General features: G+C 37.9%; 2 protein-coding genes and 1 long non-coding RNA gene across 3 annotated transcripts; 1 reads left to right on the forward strand and 2 right to left on the reverse strand.

The window, feature by feature from the left end:
* Positions 1-2276: 2276 nt before the first annotated feature.
* On the reverse strand, positions 2277-2981 carry LOC136283738 (uncharacterized). Its single transcript, XM_066172933.1, has one exon. The coding sequence runs from the start codon at positions 2979-2981 to the stop codon at positions 2277-2279; it is 705 nt and encodes a 234-aa protein (XP_066029030.1).
* Positions 2982-7699: 4718 nt separating this feature from the next.
* On the reverse strand, positions 7700-8532 carry LOC136283999 (uncharacterized). Its single transcript, XR_010719019.1, has 3 exons — positions 8360-8532; positions 8196-8282; positions 7700-7898 (listed from the first exon to the last, which is right to left on the reverse strand). It is a non-coding gene; the product is annotated as an uncharacterized lncRNA (long non-coding RNA).
* A 9988-nt stretch (positions 8533-18520) lies between these two features.
* Positions 18521-19564, forward strand: LOC131782347 (probable G-protein coupled receptor No18). The gene has a single exon (XM_059099082.1). The coding sequence runs from the start codon at positions 18521-18523 to the stop codon at positions 19562-19564; it is 1044 nt and encodes a 347-aa protein (XP_058955065.1).
* The last annotated feature ends 470 nt before the right edge of the window (positions 19565-20034 follow it).

Genomic DNA, 20034 nt, shown 5'->3' on the forward strand with positions numbered 1-20034 from the left:
AAAGTGTTTCCTGCGTGTCATGCATATAATTTCCTTTATTTAAATGGTTATAGGATGAAAATCAGATCAACATCGGGTTATAGAACTACTTGAATTCGCCTTCTTATCGAAATCAGATTGATGTATGCATCATGACAATCCTTTTTTTTATCAAGGAAATCAATTTAATGAACTGTTCTTCTTCCATTAATTTGTTTTTTTAATTTGTTTTCAAGCTTTAAGGGTAGATCACCCCCAAATTGTTTTTTTTTAATACATAACTGATTCTGGACAAATGATATGATATTTCTTTGGTGTTTTAATCTAACTCAAAACAATTAATCAAACTATAAATAAAGGTTGCGAAACTACCTAAGACCCCTACTTACCCCCTCCCCCCTCGACAATAAAACGCGGGACAAGCAATTAGAATACTGTTCATCTGACTGGTTTTTATCGTTTTATTTCAGAATATTCCACAATATTTTTACAATCTCTTAAAAAGGAATAATGAATAGTCGGTACTACTTCTGGACTCGCGACGCAATATAATGGCGCCTTTTCGCAGTTTATCCACGAACCAAGCGAGGGGGGCGTTTCATCTCAGTACATCCACTCGTTAGCCTCCAGATTTGGGTCTTCCCCCTATCAAAAGAGACAAAAATAGTAATAGTTCGTCAGTGGAAAATCAACTGATCACCAGAAATAAACCTTACAATGGATCAAGTCGTTTCTCCGCTCTGCAATTACCGATTTTTGATCACGTTGCATCACTTTTACTCGAAAGTAGTAGATTCCAAGACGAACAAAGCTGACTTTTTGAATATTTTCCTTAGGAAAATACAATTTAAGTTATAAATTTTACTTGATTTAACCAGAAGAATGCTTCCCGCGTACGGCTAAGCAAGCTCGCTCACGGTTTTCAAATGACATCATAATTAAAGCACTAACTGACCTCTTTTCGACGAACTTCTCTTCCGCTGGGACGGGATTGCTTATACCCGCCCGGTGGCTTGTCACTCTGACAGGTGAATTAAGTCTAACTATGTCCGCCGGCATTCCAAAAGCGTCGCGTGGATATGAAATTTACAAAAACATCGATCATACTGATCGACTTAAATTTTTCCCACGAGGAAGCCTCCGCAAGTTAAATTAGGGATGTGACCTTAAATCATTGGACCGATAGTTAACATCATTTTACTCAACTCTGTTTGTGGGGCGCATCATTACCATTAACAGTGATTCCTAATAATTTATCAATGCCTGTCTGTTTTCATCTGAAGGTGTAATAGTGTCTTTATTGTTCAAAAGATAAAATTACATATCTTATGTTACATTAAAAAAAGGATGTAAATAAGCTTAGGTGTATCTAAATAAGATAAGTATATACGTGGAAACAAATACAAAAGTCTAATACAGGAAGTACACTTTTACAAAGCTACATTGTACTTAAAAACAATTCTATTAAAAAATGTATTCTTAAAACGGTTTGTGCGAATAGCGGGCATGACAGGGGATTTATTTCTCAAATTATACCTCGTGATCTTTGGTCTCAGGGAAGTAGGCTCTAAGAGGATGGCTCAGGATAGTTGAAACCTTGCGACAAATTTTGTGATCTTGCGTTTTAAGTAAGTCACCTATCACTAATTTCTTAGATATGTAACTACGTTTAAAACAACGATCTAAAAACTGCTGGGCTATAGTTAGCTCTGACTCAGAGGCCCCATGCACAGATAGAGCATAAGTAATATTAGGTAGGACAATGGAATTAAATAAAACATCTACTTCTGCTTGGCTACATCCTTCTTTGCGGAGGCATCTGATAACGTATAAACATTTATTAGCTTTACCTAACTTTTCTTTTAGGTGAGTACTGAATTTGCAGTTCGGCTGAAACGTGAGACCAAGAATGGTTATTGTACTAGTCTGAGGTATGCCAAAAATACTTTTGTAGGCCTCAGCAGTGTGACCTTTTTTATACATAATAAGCTCTTTACATTTAGTAGAATTTGAATTCATTCTATTTTGGCTTGCCCACTGTAAAAACTGATTTATTAAGTCTACAGAGTGATCTTTATAATAATATACCGGAGCAATAATCGTACAGTCATCAGCGTATTTGAAACCAAGTGTCTCGTTCCCTAATTTAATTTCCAGATCGTTAAGAAATATATTGAACAAATAAGGTCCTGAAACACTACCCTGGGTTGTGCCCTTGTTAACTGTTTTCCAATTACAGACATGATTCCCGAAAATAACTCTTTGTTTTCTATCTCGCAAAAAACCTAACCACCAGTTTATGATATACGGGTTAATAGACTCTTAAGTTTCTCAGCAAGGAGTTGATGGCTCACAGAGTCAAAGGCCTTACTGAAATCCATCGCGAACATCCGCACTGCCTTGCACTTGGGATCATCAAGAAACTTGCAGATCTTATTCTGTAAAAGTAGCAGAGCATCTGTGCAGCTCCCTCCTTCTCTATACGCGAATTGACTATTCAACAGCTGTTCTTCTACCGGCCTTTGGGCGTGAATCTTATAGACTGCCTTTTCCAGGGCTCTTGCTATTACAGGGGTTACGTTGATCCCCCGGAAGTCCCCTCTTGCCACTGGAACATCAACTTTTGGCAGTGGGTTTATACTTGCCCTTTTCCACGATCTAGGCCATTGGTGCGTAGCGAGAGACAAATTCCATAGCTTAGTAATGATTGGAGTGAAGATCTCCGCATGGTCTTTCCACACCCAATACGGAATTTGGTCAGGACCAGTTGCAGTCTTCTTTAGAGTACTCAGTGAGTTCCATACATATCGTTCACTAATTTCCGGGACTTTCACCTCAGGACCAATTTCAAGTAACGCGGGCTCAACGTAATCGCCATCCGTACACAGGTCACCGAAATACTCGTTCAAATCTTGAGCGGTCTCTCTATCCAGCGAAACGTTTGTGGACCGCCGGCGTTGAGATATCAAGTCTACGTTTTTCCACCATTCTCTGCTCCCCATTTTGCCCTCCAGAAGCATCCTTCTGTTTTCGCCAATAACCTTCAACACATTTCTACTAAGCTCTCTATGCTTATTAGTGCGTAAAACAGAGATGCGAGACTTGCTACGTAGCATGTATTTAACTAGCGGTGTCATCCAACTTGGATCACGGGACGAAAGGGAAACCGTTCGTAAAGGCATGCACCAGTTAATATTTGACAGGATTAGAACGATAAACATCAATAACTGAAAGATTACTCCTTGTATAGATAGCAACACCTCCCCCATTCCTTAGATCGCATCCAGACCAATTCCTATCCCTTCTGAAGATATTATAACCCGAGATATTAACCACCGTATCGGGTACCTCAATTTTTAAATGAGTTTCCGACACAACACAAGCATCGATGTCATTATTTCTTAAGTCGGCCTCCAAAGCCACAACCGCTCGCACCCGACTAGTTGTTTTCCCCAAACTACAGATGTTAATAAACAAAAGTTTAGGGACAGCAAGCTGACCAGAACTAACAGAGGTGTGTTCGCGGGACACCACTTGTTTTGGTACACTGACGAGATTGCTAGGGTTTCGTCGTTTTTCAACCCGCAGCCGGGGAATAGCAAACCCACTTTCCGCCCTTCGTCCAATGACGACAGAAATATTCTGAATAGATCTCTCCTTCACATGATGAACATTTTTTCTCAAACCTCCCCGATTACCACGAAACCTGAGCAGCTGTAGCTTCTTAAGCGTCTCTAAGACAGGGCTCGAAGGTTTACCAGATTTCTTTCTCAAACCGAGTAAATAGTTTCTTCCATAACATGGAATCTTACTTTCGTCAGACCAGGTTTGCTTTCGTAGATCATAGCTCTTCTCTGAAGAAATAGGACCAGGGTTCGTCTCCACATCCATAAAAACTGTAATGTCTATCGTTAACAGGGAGCAATCCGTCGCCGCAAGCAGTATATAACCATGTTTAACCCATTTCATGATAGGCCTTCGAAGTCTATCATGGCGGTGCGCCCTTGTTGAGTAGCACTTACGAGCTGAGAAGGAAATTCCAAAGACGTCGCAACCAACCGAACTTTTTCCTCTCCAAATAGGCTTGAGAGAGTCAAAGTCTTCATCCAAGTATATATTGTAATAAAATTGAAGCTTAAAATTGATTAAAATAGCTAATAGAAGAGGAGCCAATATCCTCGTGGCCGCCATACTCGGCGCCTGCGCAAAGAAGTATGTGGTGTATTTACTTCCCAAGTTCCTGTTTCACCACTATACTCTCTCTAAGTCAGAGATAAGTCCTGGTAAAGAAGGAATGGTGATATAAACGTACCGAAGGGCCGCATCCGACAAACGAAAATGAGTAAAGCATAATATACAACCCTCCCACGGCCGGTATATACAACAAATTAATACTGGAAGTCAAGAACTCCTTTAGTTCCACTATATTAATTTTTTGTATGGGTAAATTAAAAAGTCTCTCAATCCGGTGTTTTTAACACAACAACTTAATACTTTTGTTCTCACTATGGAGTAAAAGAGAGATCTTTTTGCAATGTATTGATTTATTTATATCTTATTGCAGTTTACCAGTTGCCACCAATGATTGTCAAATTAGTACAAGTTCTAAGTTTACTTTGTAAACTAAACTTTATTTAATTTTAATTTTCTGTTGCAAAGAGCTTCCAGTTGATGACGATGTCCTTCAAAAGCTCTAAGTAGTAGATGTAAATACATATTATCCACGTCGTATGAGGATTCAGTCAACTGCGTGGGATCATTAACATTAAAGATGTTTCTAATCGTGGGAAGATTGTGAGTCAGTTGAATTGAAATGACGGTTGATTGTAGCCACAACGGAAACACAAAAATCAAAATGCAATTCTTTGGCTCTCCACTAACTGTTAATTGCAATAAAAGTCTCACGTCAAAAAGCATTCAAAGGTTACCATGTGTTAATAAAAATGGGCCCGTGATACCACATCAGATGGTCATGGAATTAGCTAAGGACACATCAACAATGAAATATTGTGAGGATTGTGAGAGAAGGTGCGAAAGAAAGGGAAAAACGGTTTCATTTAAAAGGGTGTGCCATAGAAATGAGCACCCTCTCAAAAATATTAGCGAGATACCATCGTAACTAGCACCGGAAATTTTGTGGAAGGAATGCGTATGATGATAGTAATTACCAAAAGATAATAAAAGCTGACGAAGGTGAAGCTTACGCTGTTCGATCTCTTAAATTTGGATTTTTCTGCTGCTGTTGATTTAACAATGCAAAATGCAAACCAGGTTAAATAGCGGGGGGGATTTTCCTTTTTCTGTTTAGCTACTTGGCAGAATTTTGGACATATGCCACGAAAAAACCAAATATCGAGGTCATCAACGAATACCGGATATGAGTATTCTTGAGAATAAATGAAATTGTTACAACAATGAATAACATGATGAATCTGGCAATTACGGGTTATCCTCAGAATCGTCGATTATTTGTCTCGACGTTTTTTGGGGTCAACTCGCAAACTTAGCTGAATAAAAACCGAAGCGAGTTTAGAAACCAGGGACCTGTTTCTCGAAAGTCCTTGTAGATTCAAATCCACAAAGCTTAATTTATTAGTTGTGTTTACATTCAATCGCTTTAAAATTCAAAAGTTCGATTAGATTAAACTATTTGTTTTGTCTTTAGACCAAGACCCAGAATAATATTCCTCAATTTGAGAACTTTAAATTATGGCTTCGGATCTATGATGTTAACTGGGTTTTCGACAAACGTGCCCCAGGGCATAACTACGACAGATGTAAAAGTTAATGAATGATAAAGGCGATTATAAACTCAAAGACTTCACAGTCCGATAGGCTGACACATATCAACGCAGCATAATCTATTTCTAGAATGTGAGTGATATCAAGGTGAAGTCGAAATGTTGCGTGATAAATTAACTTTTTGCCAAAAACTACAATGACATGAATCATAATTAAAATCTCTCTAATTGATTTTAGGAAGAATGCCTTTAGAATTTGTTTACGCACGTTATTATTTCGCCACCCCATTATCCATATCCCATTCCTTGAGCAATAAATTTTTGACCAGAATGTCGTAAAGCTCAAGCCTGCCCGTATTCATACATCTCTTTCCTAAGTCTCCATGATAACTTTCCTTTTGCATAAAGACTTTTGTGATTTCCTTTATTTTTTTCTACTTTTTATTCCATTGCTCTGTGATATAATTATGACACAAAGGATGTTTGAATGTTTATTGAGGCTAACAAGTGGACGTTGGTCTCCTTTCAACTTTCAAGGTTTTAATGAGCTTTAATGAAGACGTTGTACAAAGAAGGAGTCTTTAAACATACCATGCTGCAGGTGGTCACTGTAAGTAGGAAACTCCTCTATTGATAGGGCACAACAATGATTAAAAGTTAGGGTCGTATTTGCAAACCTTAAATATTTAATGACTTTGATTAAATCAGTTGACGTGGAGATCGTGGCTGTACGCAGTGTTATTTTAGAGTAGTATTTTAAATGTTTTGTTAGGAAATAGCGTGAATCAATTCTTTTCGAGGCACTCCAAAACTACACATTTTATCCAGCCTTTTTTATACACATATTTAAATTTTAAAAACATGCCTTTTTTTATGTCTTCTCTCCCCTGACTAATTGTAATTCATAACAGCTTACAGTCTATACCAATAAATTTTATAGTGTAACTAGAGAATGTTATTTGTTACTCCATGTACATCGATGGAGACAGACACTAACAAATAAGTCTCCAAAGCGGAATAAAACTGGCGCATAAAGAGTCAATTAAGAGTCACGGTATATATCGTGAACATCATTTTTGTGTAAAAATTGAAAGTTCTTCTAACATATATGGTCTGTTTTAGAATCGCTTTTATTATGGAGTCCCGTCTCAGTAATGCATTAAGCCTTGTAAAGCCACAGAGATACTAGGCACACTTTCATTAGTCGATAACCAGCGTGTTTTGACGAGAGTATGTCAACACCTACAAGGCTACATGGATTGGTATTTTTTGCTAAATATGTTAAACAGAATGCAGTGGAAGACCTTTTATGTTTAATTACAGAGCCTCATGTAAATATTAGGTGGGTTTGGAGAATTCCTCAAAGTTATCCAAACCTTCGACTTCGTCTTGGTATACGCAATTGTCACGAGTTCACCCAGTCCTCCAGATTATTTAGATGAGGCTATATGTAAATACGGAAAATTTCTCCATTGATTAGTTTATTTTTAGTTGTCGTTTAGGTGGAATTAAAATTTGAAAAGTACTCACTGACGTGCGACAAGATGATAATAAACAGTAAAGCAGTGATAACTTATAATACCTTGCTGACGTTTCGAGCGCTAGCCCCTCGTCAGAGCGATTGGAGAAATCGCCTATTATTTCAGCTTTTTCACTCTTTACGGTGGCCAATTTACGTTTTCAACTCAGTTGTCAACGTTAAATTACCCGCTATACTCTCCCACCGACGCAGTACCACAGTTTCTTTAGAAACTTACCCCCTCTATTCATTTTCAATGGATTACATTGTCACTATCATCATCTACGGCATTTGTGTAACGTACTTAGGAATTGTGGGATTACCTTTTTGGTGTTTTAATCTAACTCAAAACAATTAATCAAACTATAAATGAAGCCCATATATCCTTCCCCCCCTCCCTCCCCCCCCCCCCCCCGACGATAAAACTAGGGACAAGTGATTAGAATACTGTTCTCCTGAATGGTTTCAAATCATTTTATTTTAGAATATTCCACAGTACTTTTACGATCACTGAAAAAGGAATGAATGAATAGTAGGTACTACTTCTGGACTCGCGTCGCAATATAATGGCGTCTTTTCACAGTTTATCCACAAGCCAAGCGAGTGGGCGTTTCATCTCAGTAAATCCACTCGTTAGCCTCCAGTTTCGGGTCTTTTCTCTACCAAAAGAGACAAAAATGATTATAATTCGTCAGTGACAAATCAACCGATCACCAGAAATAAACCTTACAATGGGTCAAGTCGTTTCCCCGCTCTACAATTACCGATTTTTGATCACATTGCATCTTTTAGTCGAGCGTAGCATGACACATTGACAGTTTGTATATTCCAAGACAAATAAAGCTTACTTTTGGAATGTTTTCCTCGGGACAATAAAATCCAAATTATAAATTCTATTTCATTTAACCAGCAGAATGCTTCCCGTTTACTGCTAAGTAAGCTCGCTCACGACTAACCCCTTTTTGACGAACCTCTCTTCCGACTGGTCTGGATCTACTATAGCTCTCCGTTGGCTTAGTAATTTCCTCTCCTGGATCTTGGTGCTGCAAGAAAAGAAGAACTTCACTTTCACAAACTTTCACAATAGTCAACCTCTCTGAACTCAGTAAAAGTCACATACCTGAACGATTCTTTCAAGGAGAAAGCGCCGTTTGCCCACTGGTTTCGACTTACTATAGGCTTCTGCTTGATTATTCAGTAGCAGCAAATAAAAAATAGAAGAGACGAGTATGATCCACCTTGTGTTCATGTCTGCTTCTCTTCAGTTCACCCAGTCGTGATGAGAATGATTAACCTGTTATTCTGATATGTTTTTATAGGCTACTCTGACAGGTGAATCCAATTCTGACTATTGTCCGCCGGCAGTTCAAAAGCGTCGCGTGGATATGAAATTTACAAAACGTCGATCATACTGATCGACTTAAATTGTTCACACGAGGAAGCCTCCGCAAGTCAAATTAGGGATGTGACCTTAAATCATTGGACCGATTATTAACCTTATTTTACTCAATTCTATTTGTGAGTCGCATCATTACCATTAAATAGTGTTTAATGGTAATGATGCGACTCATTCATTTGTTGTATATACAACGCCCGTACGGCCGGTATATACAACAAATGAATACTGAAAGTAGAGAACTCCTTTAGTTCCACTATGTTAATGATTTGTAAGAGTGAATTTAAAAAGTTTCTCAATCCGCTGTTTGTAACAGAACACCGTGATACTTTTGTTCTTACCATGGAGTAAAAGAGAGACGAGATCTTTTTACAATGTATTCATTTGTTTTTATCTTATTGTTGCTTAGCGGCTGACACAAATGAGTGTCAAATTAGTACAAGTTCTAAGTTTACTATGTAAACTAAACTTTATTTAATTTTAATTTTCTGGTGTAAAGAGCTTCCAGTTGATGACGGTGTCCTTCAAAAGCTTTAATGAGTAGATGTAAATACATATTATCTACGTCTTATTAGGAGGATTCAGTCAACTGCGTGGGATCATCAACATTACAGCTGTTTCTTATGTACTGGTTAACGGGAAGTTTGTGAGTCAGTTAAATTGAAATGATGGTAAGTTGTAGCCGCAACAGAACACGAAAATCAAAATGCAATTCTTTGGCTCTCCACTAACTGTTGATTGAAATAAAAGTCTCACGTCAATAAATTTCCAAATGTGTTTATAAAAATGAGCCCGTAAGACCACATCAGATGGTCATGGAATTTGCTAATGACACATAAACGATGAAATATTGTGAGGATTGTGAGGGAGGTGCGAAAGAAAGGGAAAAACGGTTTCATTTAAAAGGGTTTGCCATAAAAATGAGCACCCTTTCAAAATTCCAGCGAGATACGATTACAACTTACACCGGAAAATTAGTGGAAGAAATGCGTATGATGATAGTAATTACCGAAAGATAATAAAAGCTGATGAAGGTGAAGCTTTTTTTTTTTTTTTTTTTTTTTAAAAAAAAAAAAAAAAAAAGAAGGTGAAGCTTACGCTGATCGATCTCTAAAATCTGGATTTTTCAGCTGCTTTTGATTTAACATGCGTTATGCAAACCAGGTCATCCTCAGAGTCGTCGATTAATTGTCTCGACGTTTTTGGGGTTAACTCCCAAACTGTGTCGAATTAAGACCCAAGCGAGTTTAGAAACCAGGGACCTGTTTCTCGAAAGTCCTTGTAGATTCAGATTCACAAAGCTTACTTTAATGGCCGTGTTTACATTCAAGATAGAAAACTCAAAAGTACGAGTAGATTAAACAGTTTTTTTTGTCTTTGAGCCAAGACCCAAGATACTATTCCTCAATTTGAGAACTTTGAATTATGACTTTGGATCTGTGAAGTTAACTGGATTTTCAACAAACATGCCCCAGAGAATAACTACGACAGTTGCAGTGAGATTGGGTCTCCAATAGTTCCAGGTGTATGAGTTAATGGATGATGACGGCGATTATTAGCTCAAAGACTTTTGACCTTAAGACGTGCGGGAAAAAAAATGCGAGCTCCGCTTTTAGGCTTGGCTAAATCTATATAATACCTTTATTGTATGGTAATATCAAAGTGAAATCGAAATGGTGCGTGATAAATTAACTTTTTGTCAAAAACTACAATGACATGAATAATGATTAAAATCTCTCTAATTGATTTTGGGAAGAATACCTTTAGAATTTGTTTTCGCACGTTATTATTTCGCCACCCCATTTGCATTCCCATTCCTTGCTTAATAAAATTACGGAGTCTTTTAACATACAATGCTGCAGGCAGTCGTTGTATGTAGGTAACTCCTCGCTATATTTGGGCACAACAATAATTAAAAGTTAGAGTCGTATTTCCGATCCTTAAATATTTCAAACTCAGTTGAAGTAGATAGCGTGGCTGTACACATTGTTATTTTAGAGTAGTACTTTAAATTTGGGCACAACAATAATTAAAAGTTAGAGTCGTATTTCCGATCCTTAAATATTTCAAACTCAGTTGAAGTAGATAGCGTGGCTGTACACATTGTTATTTTAGAGTAGTACTTTAAATGTTTTGGTGGAAAATACCGTTAATCAACTCTTTCGAGGCACTTCCAAACTACACATTTTATCCAGCCTTTTTTATACACATATTTAAATTTTAAAAACATGTCTTTGTTATATTTTTCTCTCCCGTGACTGATTGTAATTCATAACAGCTTATAGTCTATACCAACAAATTTTATAGTGTAATTAGGAAATGTTATTTGTTACTCCATGTACATCGATGTAGACAGACACAAACAAATAAGTCTCCAAAGTGGAATAAAACTAGCGCATAAAGAGTCAATTAAAAGAGCCTTGCGTTACACATCGTGAGCAAAAAAGGTATCTTTTGACAAAAAATTTGTGTTTAAAACTTAAGGTTCTTCTGACTTAATTGGTCCGTTTTAGAATCGTTTTTATTATGGAGTCCCATCCCAATAATGCATTAAGCCTTAGAAAGCCACTGAGATACTGGGCACACTTTCATTGGTCGATAGTCAGTGTGTTTTGACGAGAGTATGTCAACTCCTACGAGGCTTATTTTTATTTGCGAAATATGTTTAACAGAATGCAGCGGAAGACTTTCTCTACTTAATTACGGAGCCTCATGTAAACATTAGGCTTGGTGGGGTGGGGGGTGAGCAGTGCTACGGAGGGGAGGGTCATTAATACATTTTTTACAAATTGGAAAGGGTCAAACCTGTTTTATTCGCAACCGGCGAGGAAAAAATTACTCCACGTCGCCTAGTTGACTCTTATTTGTTAACAAACACGCGAAGTGTATAGAAACCTAAAACTTGTATATAAAAGTAAAGCTACCAGTCAAGAAGTGTATAGAAACCTAAAACTTGTATATACAAGCAAAGCTACCAGTCAAGAAGTGTATAGAAACCTAAAACTTGTATATAAAAGTAAAGCTACCAGTCAAGAAGTGTATAGAAACCTAAAACTTGTATATAAAAGTAAAGCTACCAGTCAAGAAGTGTATAGAAACCTAAAACTTGTATATAAAAGTAAAGCTACCAGTCAAGAAGTGTATAGAAACCTAAAACTTGTATATACAAGCAAAGCTACCAGTCAAGAAGTGTATAGAAACCTAAAACTTGTATATAAAAGTAAAGCTACCAGTCAAGAAGTGTATAGAAACCTAAAACTTGTATATAAAAGTAAAGCTACCAGTCAAGAAGTGTATAGAAACCTAAAACTTGTATATAAAAGTAAAGCTACCAGTCAAGAAGTGTATAGAAACCTAAAACTTGTATATAAAAGTAAAGCTACCAGTCAAGAAGTGTATAGAAACCTAAAACTTGTATATAAAAGTAAAGCTACCAGTCAAGAAGTGTATAGAAACCTAAAACTTGTATATAAAAGTAAAGCTACCAGTCAAGAAGTGTATAGAAACCTAAAACTTGTATATAAAAGTAAAGCTACCAGTCAAGAAGTGTATAGAAACCTAAAACTTGTATATACAAGCAAAGCTACCAGTCAAGAAGTGTATAGAAACCTAAAACTTGTATATAAAAGTAAAGCTACCAGTCAAGAAGTGTATAGAAACCTAAAACTTGTATATAAAAGTAAAGCTACCAGTCAAGAAGTGTATAGAAACCTTAAACTTGTATATACAAGCAAAGCTACCAGTCAAGAAGTGTATAGAAACCTAAAACTTGTATATAAAAGTAAAGCTACCAGTCAAGAAGTGTATAGAAACCTAAAACTTGTATATAAAAGTAAAGCTACCAGTCAAGAAGTGTATAGAAACCTTAAACTTGTATATACAAGCAAAGCTACCAGTCAAGAAGTGTATAGAAACCTAAAACTTGTATATAAAAGTAAAGCTACCAGTCAAGAAGTGTATAGAAACCTTAAACTTGTATATACAAGCAAAGCTACCAGTCAAGAAGTGTATAGAAACCTTAAACTTGTATATACAAGTAAAGCTACCAGTCAAGAAGTGTACAGAAACCTTAAACTTGTATACACAAGCAAAGCTACCAGTCAAGAAGTGTATAGAAACCTTAAACTTGTATATACAAGCAAAGCTACCAGTCAAGAAGTGTATAGAAACCTAAAACCTGTATATACAAGCAAAGCTACCAGTCAAGAAGTGTATAGAAACCTAAAACTTGTATATACAAGCAAAGCTACCAGTCAAGAAGTGTATAGAAACCTAAAACTTGTATATACAAGCAAAGCTACCAGTCAGGAAGTGTATAGAAACCTAAAACCTGTATATACAAGCAAAGCTACCAGTCAAGAAGTGTATAGAAACCTAAAACCTGTATATACAAGCAAAGCTACCAGTCAAGAAGTGTATAGAAACCTAAAACTTGTATATACAAGCAAAGCTACCAGTCAAGAAGTGTATAGAAACCTAAAACCTGTATATACAAGCAAAGCTACCAGTCAAGAAGTGTATAGAAACCTAAAACTTGTATATACAAGCAAAGCTACCAGTCAAGAAGTGTATAGAAACCTAAAACCTGTATATACAAGCAAAGCTACCAGTCAAGAAGTGTATAGAAACCTAAAACTTGTATATACAAGCAAAGCTACCAGTCAAGAAGTGTATAGAAACCTAAAACCTGTATATACAAGCAAAGCTACCAGTCAAGAAGTGTCTAGAAACCTAAAACTTGTATATACAAGCAAAGCTACCAGTCAAGAAGTGTATAGAAACCTAAAACCTGTATATACAAGCAAAGCTACCAGTCAAGAAGTGTATTGAAACCTAAAACTTGTATATACAAGCAAAGCTACCAGTCAAGAAGTGTATAGAAACCTAAAACCTGTATATACAAGCAAAGCTACCAGTCAAGAAGTGAATAGAAACCTAAAACCTGTATATACAAGCAAAGCTACCAGTCAAGAAGTGTATAGAAACCTAAAACCTGTATATACAAGCAAAGCTACCAGTCAAGAAGTGTATAGAAACCTAAAACCTGTATATACAAGCAAAGCTACCAGTCAAGAAGTGTATAGAAACCTAAAACTTGTATATTAAATTAAACTAAATTATTTACAGATGAAGAATTATTATATCAAAAAGCTATCTTCTCCCCACTTACATAATCGTCTCTCTCGACCCGTTCTCGCTTTCGTCCATATTTTGACGGCGGTAATGTTCCCGCGCGGGGTTCTGGTATAAAATCAGTCTCCGGTGACGACTCGTCACTTAAGCTACTCGGGCTTGAACCAACAACTCGATCTACTACATCACTTTGCGAGTCAGTTTCTACCTCAGAAACTGCGGTCACATGTTGCTGCACATTTCTTAGCAGGGCTACCGAGGTTGTTGACACTCCACTGAATCGTACACCAAGCTGCCAACGTGCCCTTTGATCATTGCGACCTTTTCAGCTTTCTTCTCTTTGAAGGTGACCTTGTGATGGGAAAAGTACAAGGATAGCTTGTCCACCCTCAAGGACGACAGCTCATCGGAGTTGTACAGTCCAACCCAGTCAATGTCATTGTACTGCCGGTTCAACCGTTCTATTTGCTCTGTTTCAGTCTCCTCTTTCTTCTACTCCTTGCGCATTTTTATCTGGGCAAGGTGCCGAACATACTGTGCCACAAGCTTTACGGGGACAATGTATTTATCTGAAAACTTTCTAATAGCCTCACTGTCCCCACTGACTAGTTCACTTTCCTCAAACAATCGCTTAATCTGAGCTCGAGGCTGGAAGTTGTCGGGCTTACGGCCATTGGTGGGGGTTGCACTCCAAGAGAGATGGTGGAAGTTTGGTAGCTTGCCATAGTCGGGATGTGGTCGTCGAGCTGGAAGTGGAGCGCTGGTAGTCTCATCCTTCTCGCAGAATTTATATAGTTGCATTGGCCATTTCGCTCTCGAAACGACATTCGCCTACACTCCATATAAAGCTCCATGAATCTCCCGGCAGCCGCTGGATTATCAGAAGTCACAAAAGCCAACTTTTGATTCATTATTTTCAAAGCCTCGCGAACTTCCCACTGGCGCTTTCTTTCACTCACGAAACAGCGGCGAAAGGGTTCCTTGTAGGGAAAAGTGGTCCAAAAGGACAGCTAGAATTTTCAGAATACTATTTGAGTATTATTCGCCCTTTGGGTTCGCGAACCACCCCCAGGTCTTCATTTCTACACTTCTCTGGACTTGTTCCCGCACCCGATGTGCCACCAACAGAGTCAGAATAGTAGCGGGCATCCTTTTTAGAATGACGAGTCGGTAAACAGCCACAATAGTCACAAGTTGCTCCATCTGACCTCATGAAATCCTCGCATTCACCACAAGCACATTTTTCTCTTTCTATTCCTCGTACATCCTCGCCCATTTTCAAGTTTTCATCGTGCAATCATACGCCACGCAATTAACTGCTTTGTGCGCAGACGCAGTTACGTGAGTTACTCTTCCGGTTAGCTACTTACACTTCCGGTTATTTTTGTCATGGAGGAGGTGGGGGGGAGGTTCAGATGTTTTGTGGTGGTATTTGTGAAGGGTCATGCGTTAATCCATGCAGGGAAGTGGGAGGGCCACGACTTTTTTCGCAAAAAATTTCTAAAATACCCCGACCCACCCCCCCCCCCAATAAAAAACGTACCTTCCCTTAGTTTGTTTTCAGTTGTAATTTAGGTGGAACTAAAATTTGAAAAGTACTCACTGACATGCGACAAGACGATAATAAAAAGTTGTGCAGTGATAACTTATAATGCCTTACTAACAATTTCTCGCGCGTCTTTAGAGAACTTTCGCCACTATTTCAGTTGCAGTAGCCCGGATGTAGTTATTAAGATTTTAAATTTAGGATGTGCAACCAGCCAGACGCCCCTTGTGGAAATCACCTTAATTGACGAGGCAGAATGTAAAGTATTTTATTATTCACTTTATAGACCGAGTATGATATCTTTTTGGCTTCTTCTTCCCTCTGGTGCTGGGTCGTATAGCGGTTTGCCGGCATAACCAGGTGTGACTGATATCTTTTTGGCCTCTTCTTCCCTCTGGTGCTGGGTTGTATGCGGTTTGCTGGCATAACCAGGTATGACTGATATCTTTTTGGCCTCTTCTTCCTCCTCGTGCTGGGTAGTATGGCGGCTTGCTAGCATAATCTTGTATGATATCTTTTTGGCCTCGTTTTCCTCTCGGCAGTTTGTCGTATGGTTGTTGGTCCATTTTACTAAAGCTGATATATTTCGCGTTCATGTTCTCTTGTTGTATGTCGTAATCATTTGCGGGAGGATTTCGCAATTCAGAGAACAGGAAAGTTAAAACAATTATCACGAACGCTTGGAGAGGCTCCATTGGGCTTTACTCGACTTGTTACAACTGCGTTAAGTTGTGTAATTTGAGCTTTGTTCACGATCTATATATGTTTTGACGGTAACATTATGCAGTGCCAATGAGCAGTTAAATAAACTGGTGACACAGGAACGAAAGTTTTTTATTCTTTAATTTACGTTAATCGTGTTTCTTTCAATTTTATTAAGTAAGTGATATAAGTAGGACAATAAGATATTTCAAAGTAATGAACGGTCAGTTCCAAATCAAACGAGTTTTCGTTTGGTTTGGTCCGACATATCGTTTAGCAATTAAAGCTTCTTACTGTATTCGATTAAATGCCGAGAATTCCTGAAAAATTTTAAGCTTCTTCCGACCTGTCCTTCCGCAAGATAGATGAATCTGTTGCTAGTGCGTTAATAAACGGTGGCTTTTAAATCCTTGTAATGCCTGGATTGAATGTTTCTCTTATCGAGAATCCCTAGACTTGGTACCTGTTTTCCCATTTATACCTTGTGATACCTTGTGACGCCGGCTCTGACAAAGTTAAACTCGCTTTATGAGGTAAAACTGGATGAGAAAGGATAAAATAACTTTTAGAGTTCCAGCGGTTGAAGCAAATCTTGAAGAAAGATCAAAGGACGTTAAGTATCCACAAACTGAAATAGCAGCACAGTGTTGATAAATACTAAACATATGAAGCTCTTGGAAAGCATTTACCTCGCTAATAAAAATGAACCCGTATATTAAAAATTCATGAAAAGATATAAAAATATATAACATATATATTTATATATGATGTATGAGATATGTTATGTAATTAAATGTCTGGTTTAATGGCCGCGAGGGGAGGGGGGGAGGGGGGTTCGAGAATGTGGGTCTGTTAACGGTGAAGTTTACTCCTAAATACACCCAAAAGTTGCAAGGTCGTTAGTAGCGAGCAGATAATTATATCATAATCAAAAATACATCTAATTGCATACTAGAAAACTACAATAAAGTCTCGCCCTTTTCAGCAAATTAAAAAAAATTGGTTGAGGAGAAATTCCCTCCAGTTCAATCTTTGTAATCATTCTTCCCAGTGGGTCGAAGTTATCCTGAAACAGATACGCATTTAAACAGCCCGAGCTAAGTTATCACCACTCTTACCAATCCCCACTTCTCTTATTTTTTTATCATTTTTTTTTTAATCGTGGCTTATTTCGTATGGCTCTGCCGTGTTTCCTGACTGAATGCGGGAAAAGAAACTTTAATTGAAACAGAAGAGCGTATATTTTTGCTTTTTTTTATTCGTGCGCGTCAGCCTGCAATAAACATAGAGTGTAACACTGGGAGCCTTTAACTCCCCCGTAAGTAGTTTTGGGAGCGATATTCGTCTGCTTTTTATCATATTGATGGTTCATAGCTTATAATCAGTCTGGCGGCAACTTCTGAAGGATTTTACTGCTTTGAAATTTCTTCTGATTCTTGTTCGTTTGTCAGCAGCCAGTTCAGTTGTTAAACATACCCGGAACTCAAAATTGCGTATTCAGGTTTCTTTGCATAACAGAAAATGCGGACATTTCTGTTCATGAGAGCCCAAGCACGTTTTAATTTACAAAATATGATTATTTGACAAAACAACAACTGAAACATGACGTGGTAGCTGATTTTATCAACCTACATGATAATTATTGATAGGCGTTTTGTCTCAGATTATTCCTTGTCAAATACAAAACATCTAAACTGAAACAAAACGAGAGACAGGAACAAAGGATTATTCTTAAAGAAACTTTTACTGGGTTTCAACAAACTCAGACATTTTCTGTAAAGTTAAAAAAACAGTAGTTGGAAATGGTGTTTATAAAATTTGCAAAATATTCTTTCCTCGTGTAAGCATTCTAAACCTAGAAGAAGCTCTTAAATTCAGATTCAATATCCCGTTTTTTTAACCCACACCTCGTTGTGACATTGAATAGCTGAAAATATGTCAGCCTTTGATCACTTTCAATTCAGTTTTCAACCGATGGGTTGATCAAAAATTTGACTTAAAATACTCGTTTTTAACTCAAAAAGGAAGCTCTTACTTTGAAAAGGAATCTTAATTTCAACTGCTTAAATAGGAAAGGCCAATAGATATAATATTCATACCGACTGTGAATTTTAATATAATTGAAATGGTTTGTTTGACTTGAGTATTTACCATTCGAAGCAATGACACCTCTCGTGTGACAGTTGATAAGAAAATACGGAAATACCAACAAAAGAATTCCTTATCAGTTTAAAAAGCTTTTATCGGAATTTCTTTTGAAATTGGTTGTTCCGACAATTTGTAGATCATTTCACAGCAGGCAGACAGAGACTCTCAGTGTATTCACACTAACCACTGAGTATAGAGAGGGGTTTAAACTGTACAGCATTTTCATATTTACAATGATCTGAAAAATTTTGATTGTGGCTACGCTAAACAACGGAGATTACTTCTGGTGAGGTTTGCGGAGAATATCTCATATCCAATCTGTTTGAGGATTGTTTATGAGTTCATGGTAAATGGTCATGAATGATGATTTGGCAAAAGTGAAGTCAGCCACGAATCACGATGATATGGAGCCGAAGACGTGTTATGAAGGAACTAGACCAGAATACGTGGCGCAGACGTTTTTCTTGCTGTACATTACTATAGCTACCATAATTGGTAATTCTGCCATATGCTGTTCAATCTACTACAATCAAACTCTTCATCGCTTCTCAAACTATCTCGTCATGTCTCTTGCTTTATCAGACCTGATGGTTGCCTTTTTCTCACTTCCAATGCGAATCCACCAAAGTTTGCACAACACGCACTGGTGCCTCGACGAAACCACTTGTGTTTTCTGGATCTGGGTAGATTTAGCTTGCCGCTGCACCTGTTTTGCGAACTTAGCATTAATATCGCTGGACCGTTTTGTAGCGACAAGATATCCGTTGAGGTATCACCGTATTATAACTCAGAGAAGAGGTCACTTGATGATTCTCTATATCTGGTTTCATGGAGGCGCGATAGCTTCGCTCGGACTAAACAACTGGACAAATCCTACCATTCCAGCGTTTGCTATAGATAATCCATCAGGGTGCCGAAAAACTCCCGATCCGACTTTTTACACTTTTGCCGCTTGTGTGGGATTTTTCCTTCCTTTACTCATCATAACAGCATCGTATTCTTACGTATTTTCAGTTTCCCTGGAACACTGGAAATCTACAAACTGCAGGACACTACCAGAGCCCGTCTCACTTGTTCAGGGTGGCATCGCCTGTCGACGATTTACATTGACTCGGGAGATCAGAGCCGCTAAAACATTGGCCATAGTTATAAGCGCCCTGATCTGCTGTTGGTTCCCGTTCTTCGCCATACTTATGGCTCTGTTTTGGTGCTCGACATGTTTTACTCGAATAAGCCCGTTTATAAACATAACATTCATTTACATTCTTCCAAACATCAGCAGTGCCCTAAATCCATTCATTTTCTTCATATTTAGTCAAAGACTACGAAAAGCGTTCTACAAATTATATACTCGTGTTAAGAGGAGTTTAATTTGTTTCATTGAGAATTTCCGTCTCTAGAAGTGCCTCCAGACATTCTGTGAGCACGAGCATAGTCGTTTGCTGTCATTTGTTACCGTGGATCAGTTTTCCACAGCAGTAAATGGACATACGAAATTGTTGATTACTGTCTGTAGAATGAACTGATCGAAGGTCTTAGCTTAGCACGCAGGTGTTGAGCACGTAAGAAATTCGTTCAATTTTTGTCCCTTGCTACATTACGCCGCGTTCAGTTTGCACTAGTAAGATTTTGAATGTGTGTTCTTCTTGCACGGTGTCTTAAGAAATTCGGACCCCTGGACCCTGTGTGGACCCCATTGTGTTGTCGTAAAGGAACACGTTCTCCTTGACTGAAACGGCAGAGAAATGTCATCAAGGGTTGGTGTAATGTACTAGAGTCATGCAATTCGATGAAAATTGTACGTCTTACTTCAGCTTATTTTCTATAAAGTAAGAAATAAATCACTGAAAAGTATGTTCTTTAAAGGGTG

Source organism: Pocillopora verrucosa, chromosome 10, assembly GCF_036669915.1.
Source record: "Pocillopora verrucosa isolate sample1 chromosome 10, ASM3666991v2, whole genome shotgun sequence".
Taxonomy (NCBI): domain Eukaryota; kingdom Metazoa; phylum Cnidaria; class Anthozoa; order Scleractinia; family Pocilloporidae; genus Pocillopora; species Pocillopora verrucosa.

Bases quoted from the DNA above. Each gene is read 5' to 3' on its own strand.
- LOC136283738 (XM_066172933.1), bottom strand. From the start codon at position 2,981: ATGGGGAGCAGAGAATGGTGGAAAAACGTAGACTTGATATCTCAACGC.
- LOC131782347 (XM_059099082.1), top strand. From the start codon at position 18,521: ATGAATGATGATTTGGCAAAAGTGAAGTCAGCCACGAATCACGATGAT.